The sequence below is a fragment of the Pristiophorus japonicus genome, chromosome 31 (assembly GCF_044704955.1).
Source record: "Pristiophorus japonicus isolate sPriJap1 chromosome 31, sPriJap1.hap1, whole genome shotgun sequence".
Lineage (NCBI taxonomy): Eukaryota > Metazoa > Chordata > Chondrichthyes > Pristiophoridae > Pristiophorus > Pristiophorus japonicus.
Genome location: NC_092007.1, coordinates 2,285,781 through 2,305,736, shown reverse-complemented (window position 1 = coordinate 2,305,736; position 19,956 = coordinate 2,285,781). Strand labels below are relative to the sequence as shown.

Here is a 19,956-nt window from a genome sequence, read left to right as displayed (position 1 = left end):
TGCTGCAAATTAGTGCATGCTTGAAAATATGCAGTAAAGCCAGATGATCTAGTTTGTGGAATGTTACAGCTTACAATCCATTTCAAACTGAGATAATGGGCCAGAAATTCCCCAGCCTGTCATTTTTTTGCTAAATAACTTCATTTTTGTGAAGAAATAAGAATAAAAATTTTGCCATTTTTTAACGGGGTAAATTTGGCCAGAAAATACGCCTGTCGTTAAAAAACAGTGTTGTACGAGGATTTGCGGCGGAAACCGCAATCTCGCCAACTTTAGCCTGAGGCTCATCAACGCCAACAATACAGGCCCTGGGAGGGGAGAAAACACACACAAAAATTGAAAAAAAACACAAAATCAAAAATCACAAAACATTTACAATACGCTTAACTAAGTAAACGCTGCAAAAGAATTAAAAAATAAAAACTTTAACTTACCTTTTTTGCAGATCTTCATACTTACCGACGTTTCTGAGGCTACAACATCTGCTTTTCTTAAGCTTGTTTTTTTCACCTGAGTACAGGTTCGCCAATCGGCCAAATTTAGGCAATGTGATATTTTTTCGTGTTGCACCAGGGCAATCTGCTTTTCGGTGATATTTTGAAAATGCCATTTTTGAACTTTGGAGAATTTTGTGTACTTCATTTTAAGAGCAAAAAAGCAGTTTTAAAGCAAAAAAAAAAATCATGTTTAAACATGTGTTAGGCTGGCTAATTTCTAGCCCAATGAGTACTAATTGTTTCATTGCAAGCCCATTAAGCCAGGATAGTCCTTATTTACTTTGTGTAGCAGGAGATGATTTCTTTAAACCCACAACCAAAAGGTGGAGGAGGTAGATGGCTTTATTGACAGACCTGCCGGTGAATCACTGAGTGGGTAAAAAGTCAAAGCAACTTTTTGCTGGGAATATCAGAACATAACATAAGAAATAGGAGCCAGGAGTAGGCCATCTGGCTCCTCGAGCCTACTCCGCCATTCAATAAGATCATGACTGATTTGATCTTGATGGCAACTCCACTTCCTTGCCCACTGTCCACAACCCTTGACTCCCTTATCCTTCAAAAATCTGTCTGTCTCCACCTTAAATATATTCAATGACCCAGCCTCCACAGCTCTCTGGGAGAAGAAATTCTTCTTCATTTCTGTTTTAAATGGACCCCTAGTTCTAGATTCTTCCACGAGAGGCAACATCCTTTCTGTATCACCCTCAGAATCTTATATGTTTCAATAAGATCACTCAGTTTTCTGAACTCCAATGAGTATAGGCCCAACCTGCTCAACCTTTCATCATATGGTAATATGGGGGGTTGAATTTAGACAAAGTCCCACATTGGCAGGCAGTCAGCAAGTTAGGTTTGAGAATGAAACCTGGCTTGGCAAGGAGAAACCCACATCAAGTCTAGACCCATTCACAATCACAAGACTTACCAGCAAAAGATAAAGAATAGGTTTGAATAAGAATCAAGCATTTGGCAGGGAGAAGCAATAAGAGTGGAAGAGGTTGATATTTCTGACATGTGCCATTCTGATGTTGCCTTTGGTTTTTTTGCCAATCACCTTAAATCTGTGTCTGGTTCTTGACTCTTCCGCCAATGGGAACAGTTTCTCTCTTATCTACCCTGTCTCGACCCTTCACTATTGTACTATTGGTTCTCCTTACTGGGCCAGATTCCGTAAGTGTCTGCCTTCTCCCACATCTGCTTCCAGGTCCTGCTATACTGTTGAAAGTGTGTACTGAAATTCTCAGTGGAGCGTACCCTAGAGTGTCAAACAGTGCAAACTTGTAGTAAACCACAATCCACTCTACTATTTTACCATAGTCTCTGTTGTATGCTTCCATATTATCCCGGATTTTGTGATCAGCGATGAACGAATGGCACTCGCCGTTCATTATGCTTAAAGCTGTCCACAGACATTTAGTGGGCTTGCAACATATCGTAATTAGAAATCCATTTCAAAGCAACGCCCTATACAGGGGGATCTGGGAGCTGTGTGAGCAGGCCAAAGCAACGTGTCTTGTCAACCAATCATATTATCATAAAATCATAGAATGGTTACAGCACAGAAGGCCATTCAGCCCATCGAGCCCATGCTGGCCCTCTGCAAGAGCACCTCAGCTTGTCCCACTCTACCGCCCTTTCCCCGTAGTCCTGCAATTCGTTTTCTTTCAGGAACTTATCCAGTTCCCTTTTGAAAGCAATGATTGAGACTGCCACCACCACCCTTTCAGGCAGTGCATTCCAGAAACTAACCACTTGCTGTGCAAAAATGTTTTTTCTGATGTCGCCTTTGTTTTTTTTGCCAATCACCTTAAATCTGTGTCTGGTTCTTGACCCTTCTGCCAATGAGAACAGTTTCTCTCTTATCTACCCTGTCTCGACCCTTCACGCTTTTGAACACCTCTATCAAATCTCCTTTCAAATTTCTCTGCTCCAAGGAGAACAGCCCCAGCTTCTCTAGTCTATCCATGTAACTAAAGTCTCTCATCCCTGGAATCATTCTCATAAATCTTTTCTGCACCCTCTCTAAGGCCTTCACATCCTTCCTAAAGTGCGGTGCCCAGAATTGGACATAATGCTCCAGTTGAGGCTGAACCAGTGTTCATCATAATTTCCATGTTGTTGTACTCTATATCTCTATTCATGAAGCCCAGGATTCTGTAAGCTTTTTAAACCGCTTTCTCAGCCTGCCCTGCCACATTCAACGATTTGTGCATTATATACCCCCAGGTCTTTCTGTTCATGCACCTCCTTTAGGATTGTATCTTACATTTTGGTACAAACTAAATCACTTCGTACTTATCTGCGTTACATTTCATCTGCCATGTGTCTGCCATTCCACCAGCCTGTCTTTGTCCTCTTGAAGGCTGTCACCATCCTCCTCACCGTTCACTATACTTCCAAGTTTTGTGTCATCTGAAAATTGTGAAATTGTGCCCTGTACACCCACATCCAAGTCATTAATATATATCAATAAAAGAATCCTCACTGAGGCAGACAGAGTCTAAACCAGGAAGTGTCAGTTACAATAAGTAATTTGATGTAAAATCATGTACAGAAAGCAAAATAAAGAGAGGGAAAGAAAGATGGAATTAAGAGAGAGTTATAAATAATTTTTACTTCAAAAATTGTAATTCTAAATTAAAATAAAAATCTCCAATAATTAAAATCTGAAAGAATGAAACACCATGCTTGTAAAAGTAAATTTTCAGTGCCAGAGATGTTGTTTTGTAGTAAATAAGATTTATCATGCCATTAAAAATTCACTTACACTTGAATGGACAAATGCTAACTTTTTCTGGCATGGTTAACAGGTATCTAGTGGGTAAGTACAGCAACTCCACGCCCTTCATGTGCTTTAATGTTGAATTGATCGGCAAGGTACCAGTGTAGCGGGGTAAATTGGACAACAACTTCTTGATTTCTATGTTTTACTGCGCGTGCGCGATGCCAGAAGTTGCTGTCTAATTTATTCCATAATAACGGTGAGCGATGATAACTTCACCGTTATTCCTAATGCAAAATTTGGACCATTGTGTTTTCTGTCATGTCAATCTTGTACGTTAGTTCTCAAGTAAGGCATTGAGAAGTGTAAAGGAACAGAGGGACCTTGGAGTGTATGTCCACAGATCCCTGAAGGTAACAGGCCAGGTGGATAAGCTGGTTAAGAAGACATACGGGTTACTTGCCTTTATTAGCTGAGGCATGGAATACAAGAGCAGGGAGGTTAGGCTTGAACTGTTAGGCCACAGTTAGGGTACTGTAGCAGATCTGGTCATCACATTACAGGAACTATGGGCTAGATTTTACACTTTTGTGCATATCGCCCAAAAATGGGCATTATTTCCAGCATGGGCGTTAAAAATGGGTTTTCAGATTGTCAGATTCTCGTCCATTCTCAACGCCCCTAGTCTCCATTTTTGAAATTGGGCGTTACCGCGAGCGATATGAAATGGATGTTAGCGTTAAATCTCTGTGACCTTCTGCCATAAAGTTTAGATGTCCTTAGCAATGGCATGGCAACGCTCGATTTCCACAATTCAGGAGGTCAGGGGTCATCAGGACATGCGCATAAGAGGACAGAGAGAGAGAGAGAGAGAGAGGGAGCTGAGAGGGAGTGAAGACTTGTGTGGGTATGGTGTGGCTGCTTTGGGAGGAAGGAAGGAGAGTTTCGAGCTTTACAGCAAATTGGGAAAAAGAATTAGCTGTTACCAGCCAGATATTTGCGTGAATTTCATCACTAAAATGGAAAGATTGGAGGAGGCAAGCAAGCACATTGTGGAGACTAACGCTGATGAGAGCAGTGAGCTGGGAAAGGAGCACATTGGAGGACGAACGAGAGCGAGGAGGTTCTTGGACGAAGCAAATGCCTCCTTCCTGCAGCAGGTCAAGTCACACTGGTGTGATCTGACTCAGGGAGGGCATGGGAAGCCCACCCCAAAGGTCTACCAGAGGCTACCGAGATAGCAGAAGTGTCCTCTTCGGCGACCAACGAAGTGTGTGAGGGCAACCAATGCCACAAGCGATGGAACGACCTTGTGGGATCCGCAAGAGTAAGTATTACATTTATTTACACTCACTTATATATTTATGAATTTGAGTTGTAAGAGTCATGAGTGACTATTATCAGATGTGAGGTCTTTCACTTTTACCGGCAATGTTGTACTCAAAGCCTGCGATCACGGTGCATGTCTTTAGGTAAAGAATGATAATTATCATAATAATCATGATGACATCTGTCAGTTATGTGTTGTATCAGTCTCTGTGACAGTACCTAGCAATGATATCACACAATAATCTCAAGCCATGTCGTCCTGTTACCTTTTACAGAAGAAGCTATCGTCGATAAGGTGCGAGCAGAGGCGAACGGGTGGGGGGGCCACCAGTCACCAGCGACATCACTGAGATCGAGGAGCGGGTGCTCACACTCATGGAGAGGACCAGCCGGACGGCCATGCAGGCATCTGCAGACCCTGAAGTGATGCGACATGAGTAAAGTATATACCATTGCATGATCTAAAGTCACATGCACTCATATCTGAACACTAATATATGATAGCTGCTTTCTAAAATTACCTCATTAAAAAATGCAAGCCTCATGTGAATCATTGCAATGCAGAATGTGTTGATGGGCATGAAATGTGATGTCTGTGATGATTTTGATAGTGGTGCTTTTGCCGTGCATATGCTGTGTGTAAGGCTGGACTCAGGTTATGACCCTAGCACCACATTCGGCTCTAATAACCTGATTTGTGTTTTGCAGCTCAGCCAGCAGCGCGTCCCAAGGCAAGACCACAGAGGCCAGAAGGTGGGGGTGCGGGCCCTGACTTGGTGGATGAACCTATATCTGGTGCTGAGGATGTCCGATTGTCACCCGTCTATCCGCTGAGTATTTTCTCGATGGATGAGAGCGCGGACTTCGATGAGCTTGCATCGCCACGGTCGAGAAGGCATTTGCCCCCAAGGCCGTCTAGTGCTCCTCCGACCATTTCCTACTCCAGTGTGGAGGTACCGGGCCTAAGCACCTCGCCACAGGGCACCCCATTTGTCCCCAGGCTGGCGACGACTCCGCGGAAGTTTCGTGGACGCGAGCGGAGAGATGGTACAGTTGTCCAGGAGGACTGTAGACATGGATGACCGGATCCTAAGTGCATTGGGGGGCATATCCCGACAGCTGGCGAGCATCTCGCAGATAGTGGATGCTCTGGAGGCGATAGCCAGGAACACTGCTAGCACAGGCCTCCCAGCAGTCCCAGAGCTCAACACTCTGCCCCTAGGTTCACCAGCCCCAGTCCCAACGACACATGAGAGACAGGAGCAAGATCCTGCTTCTTGATTCGAGAATGTTCCCACCTCGGTACCCCCGCTCCCGTACCCATCCAACCAACGGCTCTGCCTTCATCCCTCCCAATGAGGCACCGCCTAAGGAGCTCCTTGGCCAGGCGGCTTGGAGCAAGGAGGGGAAGGGGTAGAGGTGGGGAGAAAGAGGAGGGCAGAAGAAAAGTGAGGTGCATGTCTGCAGGTGATGGGTCTGTTATATCCCCATCTGGGTGTGTGCAATTTGTTGTAATATATGGGGGGGAGGAGGCCACCCTCCTGCTTTGCGTTTGTGTTGTGTGTTGCTGGACATGTTGAACATTTGATTGATGTCAATGTTTTAAAAAGTGTGGTTGAGATCGGCTGTTTTTGCACCTGATACTTATGCTTGTATAAAATGTTTTTTATTGAACATAACCTTGTTGTGCATTGTCTCAGATAGCTGGACCATTACACACTGGTGATTGCTTAAGATTAAAGGGTATAAATAAACTTAATTCCAATTAACCTAAACTTTAACTGGCACCAAAGTCATGCCCACCATTGATGTCTGAGCTGCACACACACAGCAGTGTGTCAGCTTTTTCAATCACAGCAATGTTTTTTCAGGCAAATCACTCATTGATGAGCTGCTGACGTAACAGTCCTGCAGCTATGCCGCCACCACGGTCTGGAGGGGGGAGTAGGCATGGTTGCATAGTCAGCCTGAGTGTCTGGCCCAAGTTCAGCGTCCAGCCCCTCGTCCTCCTCATACTCTCTCTCCTGAGGTGCGCCATCAGTCCCTTCTGGCAATTCTTGTCCTCTCCTGATCGCCAGGTTGTGCAGCATGGAGCACACGACCACTTTAGCTGCCTGATCAGGGTTGTATTGCAGCTCCCCTCCTGAGTAGTGCAGGCATCTAAACCGCTGCTTAAGCAAACAAATTGTTTTCTGCACCACATTGCATGGGTCTCTGTGGCTGTCATTGTATCGCTTCTCGGCCTCGGTGTGGGTGTCACGCAGGGGGGGTCATCAGCCAGGTGGCTAGGCCATAACATTTGTCACCAAGCATCCAGAATTGTCCTTGTGGCTAACTGGTGAACATATCAGACACAGCACTCTCACACAAGATTTGAGCCTCCTCGCTATTATGATCTGGTTGTGATCGACAACAAGTTGGACCTTCAGGGAGTGAAATCCTTTTCTGTTGCGAAACGTTGTGGGTCCTGCGAAGGTGCTCGCATGGCGATGTGAGTGCACTATATTGCTCCCTGCACCCTTGGGAACTTAACAATGCTGTATAATGCTGAAGCCCTGTTGGTCTGAGCCTCCGTGGTCATCGGGAAGCTGATAAAGTCCATCCGACGCGCGTACAGGGCCTCCGTGACCTGTCTAACGCAGCATTGTGTGGTATGGTGAGAAAGAGGGGAAATGTCGACTGCGGAGGCCTGAAAGGAGCCGGACGCGTAAAATGACAGGCTGGCGGTGACCTTGACCTCAACGGTCAATGATGTCCTGAAGGTGCTGGCAGGCTGAAGATGTGGCCTGATGAGCTGACAGATTTCGGTGATCACCACTTTGTGGAAGTGCAGTCTGCGAAGACAGGTGTCCTCGGAAACGTCGCGGTAACAGCGCTTCTCCGTGTGAGGGCCGGGTGTGTATGGTCTGGACCTCCTCCTGGGTCTGGCACGTTGTGCATTTGGAACATAATTCTGTGCATCAGACGTTGTGCCATTTGCACTCTGCAGCATCTGCGTAGTTAACGATACAGGTTGCGAAATGGCTGTCCCCATTGAAAGAAAACTATAATGCCGATTGGTCAGAAGAAATGAATTTGAACACTAAAAGCCACCCATAATGAGACCCAATTATGCAGTGCGTGAAAATATGTCGTTCAGATGGTTACTTGACCTGAGAGTAACTCCAGAGTCAAATCGAACTCCTAGCGAAGTTGCAGTAGCCTTTTCAATGGAGCGACGTGCGTGGTGAAAGATGTCATCCACACTGCTGTGATTCGGTCAGAACAGTTCCACTTTTTCAGAATGGTGTTTTGGGTGAGCGATATTGTGGGTGAGATGTGAGCGAGGTGTGGAAAGTAAGGATGGGTGATATCCTGGCCGTTAATTTTAGTCAAATTTGAGTTTTACAACAAGAAATAGTGGGTGGGCGTTATTATTGAATCTCGGCGTTAATGACGTGCCGAAAGTAATGCTGGGTGAAATTATGGGCATTGATTTCACCCATTCTGATGATGCCGCCCATAAAAAGTAGGCGGGCGGTAATATTTTTTGTCAGCGTTACATGCGGAAATTAATGCTCGACGATATTTTTCCGAAAAATGGTTGTCACTTTACATTTTGTGCCAAAATGAGCGATATATGGGCGTTACGTATCATTTCAGCGTTCAAATGGACGATAAGTAGGCATTATGCATGCCAAAATAATGGAGGTTTTAGCCCTATGTGATTTCATTAGAGAGGGTACAGACAAGATTTACGAGAATGTTGCCTGGACTGGAGAATTTTAGCTATGAGGAATGATTGGATAGGCAGGGATTGTTTTCCTTGGAACAGAGGAGGCTGAGGGGAGACTTAATTGAGGTGTATAAAATTATGAGGGGCCTAGATAGAGTGGATAGGAAGGATCTATTTCCCTCACCAGATAGGTCAACAACCAGGAAACACAGATTTAAATAATTGATCGAAGGATTAGAGGGAATTTGAGGGGAATTGTTTTCACCCAGACGGTGCTGGGGGTCTGGAACTCACTGCCTGAAAGGGTGGTAGAGGTAGAAACCCTCATCACATTTAAAAATACTTGGATATGCACTTTGAAGTGCCGTAACCTACAAGGCTGCGGGCCAAGAGCTGGCAAGTGGGATAAGGCTGGATAGCTTTTTGTTGACCGGCACGTATACGATGGGCCAAATGGCCTCCTTCTATACTGTAAATTTCTATTATTCTATGATCTCCACCTCCTCATACAGCCTTTTCAAAGGCTGAACAGTAATGTGCACCTCCTCATACAGCCTTTTCAAAGGCTGAAAAGCAATGTGCCATTTCAAGTTTTGGAAAAAGGTTCAAAATATTTTATCCACCTTTTTGCAGCCAACAAGATAATTTTAATCAAACCTTTTTTCAGACTTTTCCCACTCGCTCCAGTACTCAAATGCAGACAGACCAGATCTTTGTACAGGAGCACAAGAATAGCAATATTGTGCAAAGTCCATCACCTCGAAATGACACATCATCCTGACTTGGTCATATTACTGTCACTGCGTCACTATCCTGTAGTTCCTTATCGAACATCATCATGGGATAAAATCAGTTCTGGGTATGGTAGCATAGTGGTTATGATGCTGGACTAGTAATACAGAAGCCTGGAGTAATAATCCAGAGGCATGAGTTCACATCCCACCATAGCAGCTGGGGATTTAAATTCAGTTAATTAAAAAAAAATTGGAATTATAGAGCTAGTATGAGTAATGTCATATTGTTGTAAAAACCCATCTGGTTCACTAATGTCCTTTAGGGAAGGAAATCTGCCACCCTTACCTGGTCTGGCCTATACGTAACTCCAAAATGTGGTTGACTCTTGAAACTGCCCTCTGAAATGGCCCAGCAAGCCACTCAGTTGTAACAAACCAGTACAACAAAGTCAGCACTGTGGGAGTACCTGCACCACACGGACTGCAGCAGTTGAAGAACCGCCACCTTCTCAAGTGCAATTATGGATGGGCAATAAAAGCCGGCCTTGCCAGTGACACCCATAATCCTGTATACGAATAAATTTTAAAAAGTACAAGGACTGTAGCAATTCAAGGAGAAGGCCCATTGCTTTTGCAGGGTAACCAGGGATGGGCAATAAGTGCAGTCTTGCCAGCATCGCGCACATTGAGAACAAATAAAGTTCTGGTCACCAAGAAACCAGAAATATTTCAAGCATTGGAAGCTGATTTCTGGTATCGAAGGTCTTTGTTATGAGGAAATGGTGGAAAAACATAAGAATATAAGAACATAAAATATAGGAGCAGGAATAGGTATTACGGCCCGTCGAACCTTTTTTGTGCTTGAAAGGAGACATCAGCAAAATGTGACCTTAGAGGTATTCAAAACAATTCAGGTAATGAAAAAGGTCAATCTGCAACACTACCTTAAATTAAAATTGAAATTAGGACAAGGGAACACAAGAAAGAAAGGAGGAAGAAAGAAAAAATGGAACTATAGGCCAGTTACCCTGACATCAGTAGTAGGGAAAATGCTAGAATCCATTACTAAGGAAAGGTAACAGGGCACTTAGAAAATCAAAATATTATTAGGCAGAGTCAACATTGTTTTATGAAAGGAAATCATGTTTGCGAAATTTATTAGAGTTTTTTGGGGATGTAGCTAGCAGGGTAGATAAAGGGGAACCAGTTGATATGATGTATTTGGTTTTCCAAAAGGCATTTGAAAAGATGCCTTGTAAAAGGTTGCTATTCAAGATAAGGGGTTGAGGGTAATCGAAAGATGACATCACAGCCAAGCGGGTAAGTGATTGGCTGGTGGATTGGTGAATATTTAACCTTTTTTTCTTCTTTTTATTTCATTATCATAGAAACATAGAAACAAAGAAAATAGATGCAGGAGCAGGCCATTCGGCCCTTCGAGCCTACACCACCATTCAATATGATCATGGCTGATCATGCAACTTCAGTACCCCATTCCTGCTTTCTCTCTATACTTCTTGATCCCTTTATCCATAAGGGCCATATCTAACTCCCTTTTGAATATATCTAATGAACTGGCATCAACAAATTTCTGTGGTAGAGAATTCCACAGGTTCACAATTCTCTGAGTGAAGAAGTTTCTCCTCATCTCGGTCCTAAATGGCTTACCCCTTATCCTTAGACTGTGACCCCTGGTTCTGGACTTCCCCAACATTGGGAACATTCTTCCTGCATCTAACCTGTCCAATCCAGTCAGAATTTTATGTTTCTATGAGATCCCCCCTCATTCTTCTAAATTCCAGTGAATATGAGCCTAGTCGATCCAGTCTTTCTTCATATGTCAGAGCAGAGAAGGTTGAGAGGAGATTTGATAGACAAAAAACTTTTTAGACAGCGAGTGGTATGATCTGGACTCCACTGCCCGAAAGTGTGGTGGAGGCAGACCCAGTCACTGCTTTCAAAAGGGAGTTAGATAAGTAACTGAAAAAAAACTTTTCAGGGCTACGGGGAAAGGGCGGGGTAACGGGACCAGCCGAAGTGCTTCTGCAGAGAACCGGCACGGGCTCGACGGGCCGAATGGCCGCCTTCCATGCTGTAACCATTCTCTGATTCTATTCTATGATTCTACATATGAGTAGGTAACCTTTGACATTGTTGCCAAATTAAATTAACCTAAGGGTTAAGTCATGGCAGGAGAGCTCAGGCACATGTCATGCTCCTCCTGTGCGATGTGGGAACTCGGGGACGCTTCCAGTGTCCCTGACGACTACATGTGCAGGAAGTGTATCCTGCTGCAGCGCCTGACAGACCGCATTGCGGCACAGGAGCTGCGGGTGGATTCACTCTGGAGCATCCGCGATGCTGAAGATGCCGTGAATAGCTCGTTTAGTGAGTTGGTCTTACTGCAGGTAAAGGTTACACAGACAGATAGGAAATTGGTGACCAGCAGGAAGGTAGTGCAGGAGTACCCTGCGGTCATGCCCCTCCAAAACAGATACACCGTTTTGGGTACTGTTGGGGGGGACGACTCATCAGGCGAGGGCAGCAGCAGCAGTCAAGTTCATGGCACTGTGGGTGGCTCTGCTGCACAGGAGGGCAGGAAAAAGACTGGGAGAGCTATAGTGGTAGGGGATTCTATTGTAAGGGGAAGAAGCAGACGTTTCTGAGACTCCAGGATAGTATGTTGCCTCCCTGGTGCAAGGGTCAAGGATGTCTCTGAGTGGCTGCAGGACATTTTGGAGGGAGAGGGTAAACAGCCAGTTGTCGTGGTGCAAAAAGGTACCAACGATATAGCTAAAAAATGGGATGAGGAACTACAAGACGAATTTAGGGAGCTAGGAGTTAAATTAAAAAGTAGGACCACAAAGGTAGTAATCTCAGGATTGCTACCAGTGCCACATGCTAGTCAGAGCAGCAACTGCAGGATAGCTCAGCTGAATAGGTGGCTTGAGGAGTGGTGCTGAAGGGAGGGATTCAAATTCCTGTGACATTGGAACAGGTTCTGGGGGAGGTGGGACCAGTACAAACCGGACGTTCTGCACCTGGGCAGGACCGGAACCAATGTCCTTGGGGGAGTGTTTGCTAGTGCTGTTGGGGAGGGGTTAAACTAATATGGCAGGGGGACAGAGGAAAGTAGAATGGGGGCAGAAGCAAAAGATAGAAAGAAGAAAAGTAAAAGTGGAGGGCAGAGAAACCCAAGGCAAAAATCAAAAAGGGCCACATTACAACAAAATTCTAAAGGGTCAAAGTGTGTTAAAAAGACAAGCCTGAAGGCTCTGTGCCTCAATACGAGGAGTATTCAGAATAAGGTGGACGAATTAACTGCGCAGATAGCAGTGAACGGGTATGAGGTGATTGGCATCACGGAGACATGGCTCCAGGATGATCAAGGCTGGGAACTCAACATCCAGGGGTATTCAGCATTTAGGAAAGATAGAAAGGAAAAGGAGGCGGGGTGGCGTTGCTGGTTAAAGACGAAATTAATGCAATTGTAAGGAAGGACATTAGCCTGGATGATGTGGAATCGGTATGGGTGGAGCTACAGAATACCAAAGGGCAGAAAACTCTAGTGGGAGTTGTGTATAGGCCACCAAATAGTAGTAGTGAGGTTGGGGACAGCATCAAACAAGAAATAAGGGATGTGTGCAATAAAGGTACAGCAGTAATCATGGGTGACTTTAATCTACATAGTGATTGGGCTAACCTAACTGGTAGCAATGCGGTGGAGGAGGATTTCCTGGAGTGTATTAGGGATGGATTTCTAGACCAATATGTCGAGGAACCAACCAGAGAGCTCGCCATCCTAGACTGGGTGATGTGTAATGAGAAGGGACTAATTATCAATCGTGTTGTGCGAGGCCCCTTGGGGAAGAGTGACCATAATATGGTAGAATTCTTTATTAAGATGGAGAGTGACACAGTTAATTCAGAAACTAGGGTCCTGAACTTAAGGAAAGGTAACTTTGATGGTATGAGGCGTGAATTGGCTAGAATAGACTGGAAAGTGATATTTAAAGGGTTGACGGTGGATAGGCAATGGCAAACCTTTAAAGATCATATGGACGAACTTCAACAATTGTACATCCCTATCTAGAGTAAAAATAAAACGGGGAAGGTGGCTCAACCGTGGCTAACAAGGGAAATTAAGGATAGTGTTAAATCCAAGGAAGAGGCATACAAATTAGCCAGAAAAAGTACAAGCCGGAGGCCTGGGAGAAATTTAGAATACAGCAGAGGAGGACAAAGGCTTTAATTAAGAGAGGGAAAATAGTGTACGAGAGGAAGCTTGCCGGAAACATAAAAAATGACTGCAAAAGCTTCTATAGGTATGTGAAGAGAAAAAGATTAGTGAAGACAAACATTGGTCCCTTGCAGTCGGATTCGGGTGAATTTAGAATGGGGAACAAAAAAATGGCAGACCAATTGAACAAGTACTTTGGTTCTGTCTTCACAAAGGAAGACACAAATAACCTTCCCGATGTACGAGGGGACCGATGATCGAGTGAGAAGGAGGAACTGAAGGATATCCTTATTAGGCTGGAAATTGTGTTAGGGAAATTGACGGGATTGAAGGCCGATAAATCCCCAGGGCCTGATCGTCTACATCCCAGAGTACTTAAGGAAGTGGCCCTAGAAATAGTAGATGCATTGGTGGTAATTTTCCAACAGTCGATCGACTCTGGATCAGTTACTATGGACTGGAGGGTTGCTAATGTAACACCACTTTTTAAAAAAGGAGGGAGAGAGAAAACGGGTAATTATAGACCAGTTAGCCTGACATCGGTGGTGGGGAAAATGTTGGAATCAATCATTAAGGATTAAATAGCAGCGCATTTGGAGAGAAGTGATAGGATTAGTCCAAGTCAGCATGGATTTATGAAAGGGAAATCATGCTTGACAAATCTTATGGAATTGTTTTGAGGATGTAACTATTAGAGTGGACAAGGGAGAACCAGTGGATGTGGTATATTTGGACTTTCAAAAGGCTTTTGACAAGGTTCCACACAAGAGATTGGTGTGCAAAATCAAAGCACATGGTATTGGGGGTAATATACCAACGTGGATAGAGAACTGGGTGGCAGACAAGAAGCAGAGAGTCGGGATTAACGGGTCCTTTTCAGAATGGCAGACAGTGACTAGTGGAGTGCTGCAGGGCTCAGTGCTGGGACCCCAGCTATTTACAATATATATTAATGTTTTAGATGAAGGAATTGAGTGTAATATCTCCAAGTTTGCAGATGACACTAAGCTGGGTGGCGGTGTGAGCTGTGAGAAGGACGCTAAGACGCTGCAGGGTGATTTGGACAGGTCGGTGAGTGGGCAAATGCATGGCAAATGCAGTACAATATGGACAAATGTGAGGTTATCCACTTTGGTGGCAAAAACGCGAAGGCAGAATATTATCTGAATGGTGGCAGATTAGGAAAAGGGGAGCTGCAACGGGACCAGGGTGTCATGGTACATCAGTCATTGAAAGTTGGCATGCAGGTACAGCAGGCGGTGAAGAAGGCAAATGGTATGTTGACCTTCATGGCTAGGGGATTTGAGTATCGTAGCAGAGAGGTCTTACTGCAGTTGTACAGGGCTTTGGTGAGGCCTCACCTGGAATATTGTGTTCAGTTTTGGTCTCCTAATCTGAGGAAGGACATTCTTGCTATTGAGGGAGTGCAGCGAAGGTTCACCAGACTGATTTCTGGGATGGCAGGACTGACATATGAGGAGAGAATGGATCGACTGGGCCTGTATTCACAGGAGTTTAGAAGGAAGAGAGGGGATCTCATAGAAACATATAAAATTCTGACAGGACTGGACAGGTTAGATGCAGGAAGAGTGTTCCCGATGTTGAAGAAGTCCAGAACCAGGGGACACAGGATAAGGGGTAAGCCATTTAGGACTGAGATGAGGAGAAACTTCTTCATTCAGAGAGTTGTTAACCTGTGGAATTCTCTACCGCAGAGAGTTGTTGATGCCAGTTCATTGGATATATTCAAGAAGGAGTTAGATATGGCCCTTACGGCTAAAGGGATCAAGGGGTATGGAGAGAAAGCAGGAAAGGGGTACTGAGGGGATGATCAGCCATGATCTTATTGAATGATGATGCCGGCCTGAAGGACCGAATGGCCTGCTCCTGCACTTATTTTCTATGTTTCTATTCACTTTGGTAGGAAGAATAGAAAAACAGAATATGTTTCAAATGTTGAGAAACTATTAAATGTTGGAGTTCAGAGATATTTAGGTGTCCTCGTACAGGACACAGAGAGATAGCATGCAGGTACAGCAAGCAATTAGGAAGGCAAATGGCATGTTGGCCTTTATTGCAAGGGAATTGGAGCACAAGAGTAAGGAAGCCTTACTACAATTGTTCAGGGCATTGGTGAGACCACACCTGGAATACTGTGCACAGTTTGATGATCTGATCTGACAAAGGACATACATGCCTTAGAGGCAATGCAATGAAGGTTCACTAGATTGATCCCTGGATGAGAGGTTTATCCTTTGAGGAGATATTGAGTAGATTGTACTTGTACTCTCTAGAGTTTAGAAGATTGACAGGTGATCTCATTGAAACATAAGATTCTGAGGGAGATTGACAGGGTAGATGCTGAGAGGTTGTTTCCTCTGCCTGGATAGTCTAGAACCAGGGGGCATAGTTTCAGGATAAGGGGTCAGCCATTTAAGACTGAGTTGAGAAGGAATTTGTTCACACAGCGGGTTGTGAATCTTTGTAATTCTCTACCCCAAAGGGCTGTGGTTGCTGAGTCATTGAATATATTGAAGGCTGAGATCGATCGACTTTTGGACACTAGGGGAATCAAGGGATATGGGGATCGGGTGTGGAGTTGAAGTTGAAGATCAGCCATGATCTTATTGAATGGCGAACGCTTCTTCCACCCTGGCTTTAGGAAAATTACAAGTTAAATTCCCTCCTCCAAGACCATGACATATGTTAGACACCAGGGATGATCGCCTTGTGTATCCCTTGTGTATATTGTTGCTATGGCACGAATATCAGAAAATACATCAGATGATATAATTCTGTCATTTGCATATGTTTACGTTAATGTAAATAGCTAGAATGTGGAATTCTCTGCACGAATCAATTACAAATGAAAGTAGTCAGAGAGAATATAGAGCTCCAACCACAACTTTTGAATTTGAAAATTGTGCCATACAACTGGAATATAGTCACTTGTACCCTTGTTCAGGAAATGGGAAAATAACTATAGTCAGTTGTGGGCAAACTCTTTGGAGCCAAAATTGCCCCCATGCTGGGTTTGGGGTGCACAGTTTGAATTAAATGAAAATTCAGCACCGACGAGACGGGCCGCTAAATGTTCAGGAATTGGGCTCTTGGAGACAAAAAATGTTGTGTGCCGGTAATGGTGAGTTCGCGGGGCGCATCACTCAGCACCGCATTCAGCACATCAGTGCCTTCTTTTAAAGGGGAGGGCCACTGCAAACCCTGCACCTGCTTTAGTGGTGGAGGGGGTAAGCCAGGTCAGCTGCCCGGCACCCAAGAGGGGGTGCAGGCTGTATGTTGGTGGCTCAGCTGCACTTGCGGCCACCATTGCCACGCCGACTGAAAAGTTGGCTGACACAGAAAAGATAGCGGCCACGGCACTAGAACCTCCCCTCTAAGGGTGGCCAGGGCGACCCAGCCACCGCAGCTTTTCGACACATGGAGATGTCGGTGACATCGTCCCGCACCAACCTAGTGTCCCGCGGAGCAATTTCCCCCACTGGGCGCAAAGGATTCATTGTTGTGCATGCGCTATGCCAGTGCACTAATCGCGGGGTGCGGCGCAAAACATTTTTCACGTTCCGAGGCCCGGGTGCAATTCCGGGGGTGAGCGCTCTGGCTGCAGCACCCAGGCGAAAACCTGGAGGTGCTAATGGGCCTTTCTCAGAGGGACAATTTCAGCCCCCTGGAATCTATAATTCAAGATGAATTAATAAAAATTAATAGATTTTGACTGACTGGATACCTAAAAGGAATGCAGTATTTGAGTTTTTAGAATATATTCAATAAGATTCCTGAATTTAGAAATAATCAAGGCTTATTGGATAAAAGAGAATTTAGCAGCATTAAACAAAGATAAATAAACATATGTTGCTTGAACTGAAGAAAGGTCGGAAATAATGCATACCCTTGGGGTCAATGCTGGGGTACACTTTTTTGTTCTCTGTATATACACATTAGTATAAGGAACACAATCTCTAAATGTGCTGACTGAAAAAAGTAAAAATAAAAAGAATGATAGAATCATATGGGCCCAAAATTGGGGGCCTTACCGCCCACTGCCGTCGGCTGCTGCTGAGTTTTTTCAGTGGTCTCCCCTCGGTGACAGATATTCCTCTAGCTCTGCCACCGGCGGGAGGGGAGTACCGCTGGGAACTGCCCGCTACGGCCACTGGTGAGCAAGGCGCGTAAGTGCCCTCCCGCCCATCGAGCTGCCATATTGGTGTGGGCGGGAGTCGGTGGCAACAGGGGTGAAGGACCAATGCATGCAGGCAGGTGTAACCCCAACGGTAAGTAAGAAGTCCTGCAAAAAAAAGTTAGTGAACATCTTTTCATTTTTTTTTCCAGCGATTTATCGGTATGGGTTCCCCTGAAGGTGTTGCAGTGTTTTTTTTTAAAAGATTTTTATTTTTAGGTCTCCCTCCCCACCCCCGGGCCCAACTGAATACTCGGCGGCACCTTGGTGAGGATCGCATTTGCCGCCAAGATTGGGAGCTCCCGCCCGCTGCTGCCCAGATTCACGGTGTAAGCCGTTATTTTGCTGCTTGGCGGTACTGCCATCTCTTTTAGAGAAATCTTTCTGGCAAAGTACCATCTGGTCTCTTGGTGGCCATCGGTGGTCCTTTGGACTTTGACCAAGTTTGGGCCCACAGAAATTTACAACACTGAAGGATGCCATTTGGCCAATTGTGTCCATGCTGGCCAACAATGAACTATCTAGCCTAATCCCACTTTCCAGCACTTGGTCTGTAGCCTTGTAGGTTACAGCATTTCCAAGTGTATATACTTTTTAAATGCTGGGTGGGTGTTTGCCTCCACCACCCTCTGGGTGAAAAGTTTTTCCTCAAATCCCCATTTAACCTCCAGCCACTTACTTTAAATCTATTTATTAGTTTATACGGATACCTTACTTTTAATAATTAAAAAAAATATAGCTGAGGGAGAGTATGCGTGGATATAAATGAGATTGGCAATTTAATACATAGAAACATAGAAAATAGATGCAGGAGTAGGCCATTTGGCCCTTCGAGCCTGCACCACCATGCAACAAGGTCATGGCTGATCAACTTAAATTTAAAAGAACAAATACCATCACTTCCTTCTCATATAAGAAAAGGCTGAAGTATCCAACCGCCTTTCAGGAAGATGCAGTTTTACCGTAACTGCCTCTGGCACATCTAGTGCAGAGGAAATGCAGTGGATGTAATGTGTAGACTTTCAGAAAGCCTCGGACAAGATACCGCACAGCAGACTATTGCAGATTAAGGATTATGAATTTAGGGGAGAGGGAAGCAAATTGGATTAAAACAGGTTAGAAAGTAGGAGTAAAGGGCAGTTTCTGAAAGTGATTGGAAGCGGGTAGTGATGTCACAAGTGGTGTTCTGGGATCGCTTTTTCCCACTGTGTTCAATGATTTTATTATAGAACAGTGTCCAATTTTTTTATAAAATACTAATTTGTATTTGAGTTATTACTTAAAAAAAAATACGGTCACTAAAGTAACTTGGGGATATCATCTAAAATGTAATTTAATACTTTAAAATACATCAGTTTCTCAGCTTTTGTACCTCATTTACATACTTCTGCAGGTAAATTCAATATTGAATCACTTTTCTATTGTACAGCCTTAAAGCCAGCACAAACTTTATGTGAAGTGAGCCATTTGAAAACAGCACAAATAGAAAAACTGGTGAAGTGCAAGAAATCAGATACTTCCTCTCCATTTGTATCCATATTCCATTGCCCTTCTATTTCTCTGAATTAGGGTTATCATTATTTGTATGACACTCGTACCTTATGGGACACGGTAGCACTGTGGTTATGTTACTGGACTAGTAATCCAGAGACCCGGCCAGCACCCCGGGTTGGCGCATGCCCAGCAATGATATTACCGTGTGCGCCAACCCCTTACCACCCTGCGCCAACCCCTTTGCGCCCCACAATGGAAATTGCCCTCGAGGCTAGGGGCAATTTCAGCCCATCGCACTTTTATCTTGTATGCAGCCAGTGTTGAATTGGATAGTTGCCATTGTTTCTGAACAACTCTATTGGGTTCAAGAAATTATGAGATGGTAAGTAATGGAAGATGTATACTGTATTACTCTATATTGACTCTTCAACTACAGTTGCTTGACCTTGACTCTACATTGCAACACCCTGAAGTGGCGGTCAGCATGTTTGTCATCAGTCGATAACCAGAAACATCTGCAGTACTAGCACTGAATTGTAGATAATGATTATACAGTTCTCAGTTACCTGTCATCATCACTAGAAGTATTTAGCTCCAATAATATTTTTACTGGACTCGGTTTATACATATCATCACATATTTTAGAAACATCTGCCTCTGTAATCATGAACATTTGGCGCCAGTCAGTCAAATCCAACAGTTCTCATTAATATTGTGAGGATATTAATAAATTTAACATATAACTTGGTTGTGAAGCATATTTAGTGAATGCAAATTCTGCTGAGAAACCTACAAGCCCATCTGTTATGTAATATTCACTTAGGGCGAAAGGTGGATCACAACAAAATGATTTCAAAATGGCTTCACCCGGAAACAGTAAGTAAAATAGCTCAGCATTCGCCATTCCGCAATAGCAGTGCAAATTTCAGCAATTCTTATTGATTGAAGTGTTCAAAATAACTTTAATAAAGTAGTATTCACTGCAGCTTTTTAATCCTTATTTCTGTGCCTCAATAACAAACTAATA

At 44.3% G+C, this 19,956-nt stretch overlaps 1 protein-coding gene and 1 long non-coding RNA gene across 8 annotated transcripts in view; both read left to right on the top strand.

The window, feature by feature from the left end:
• Positions 1-19,956, top strand: part of LOC139240310 (cell adhesion molecule CEACAM5-like) — a 497,355-nt gene that overhangs the window by 441,091 nt on the left and 36,308 nt on the right. For 5 of the 7 annotated variants that reach the window (XM_070868773.1, XM_070868770.1, XM_070868775.1 and 2 more), the window contains one exon: positions 19,753-19,805. The exons of the other annotated variants lie outside the window; for them this stretch is intronic. In XM_070868773.1, coding sequence (XP_070724874.1) covers positions 19,753-19,805 — 53 coding nt within the window. The remainder of the gene's footprint in view (positions 1-19,752; positions 19,806-19,956) is intronic. 7 annotated transcript variants of the gene reach the window in all.
• Positions 679-6,171, top strand: LOC139240319 (uncharacterized). The gene is made up of 3 exons (XR_011588709.1): positions 679-4,549; positions 4,827-4,993; positions 5,260-6,171. It is a non-coding gene; the product is annotated as an uncharacterized lncRNA (long non-coding RNA).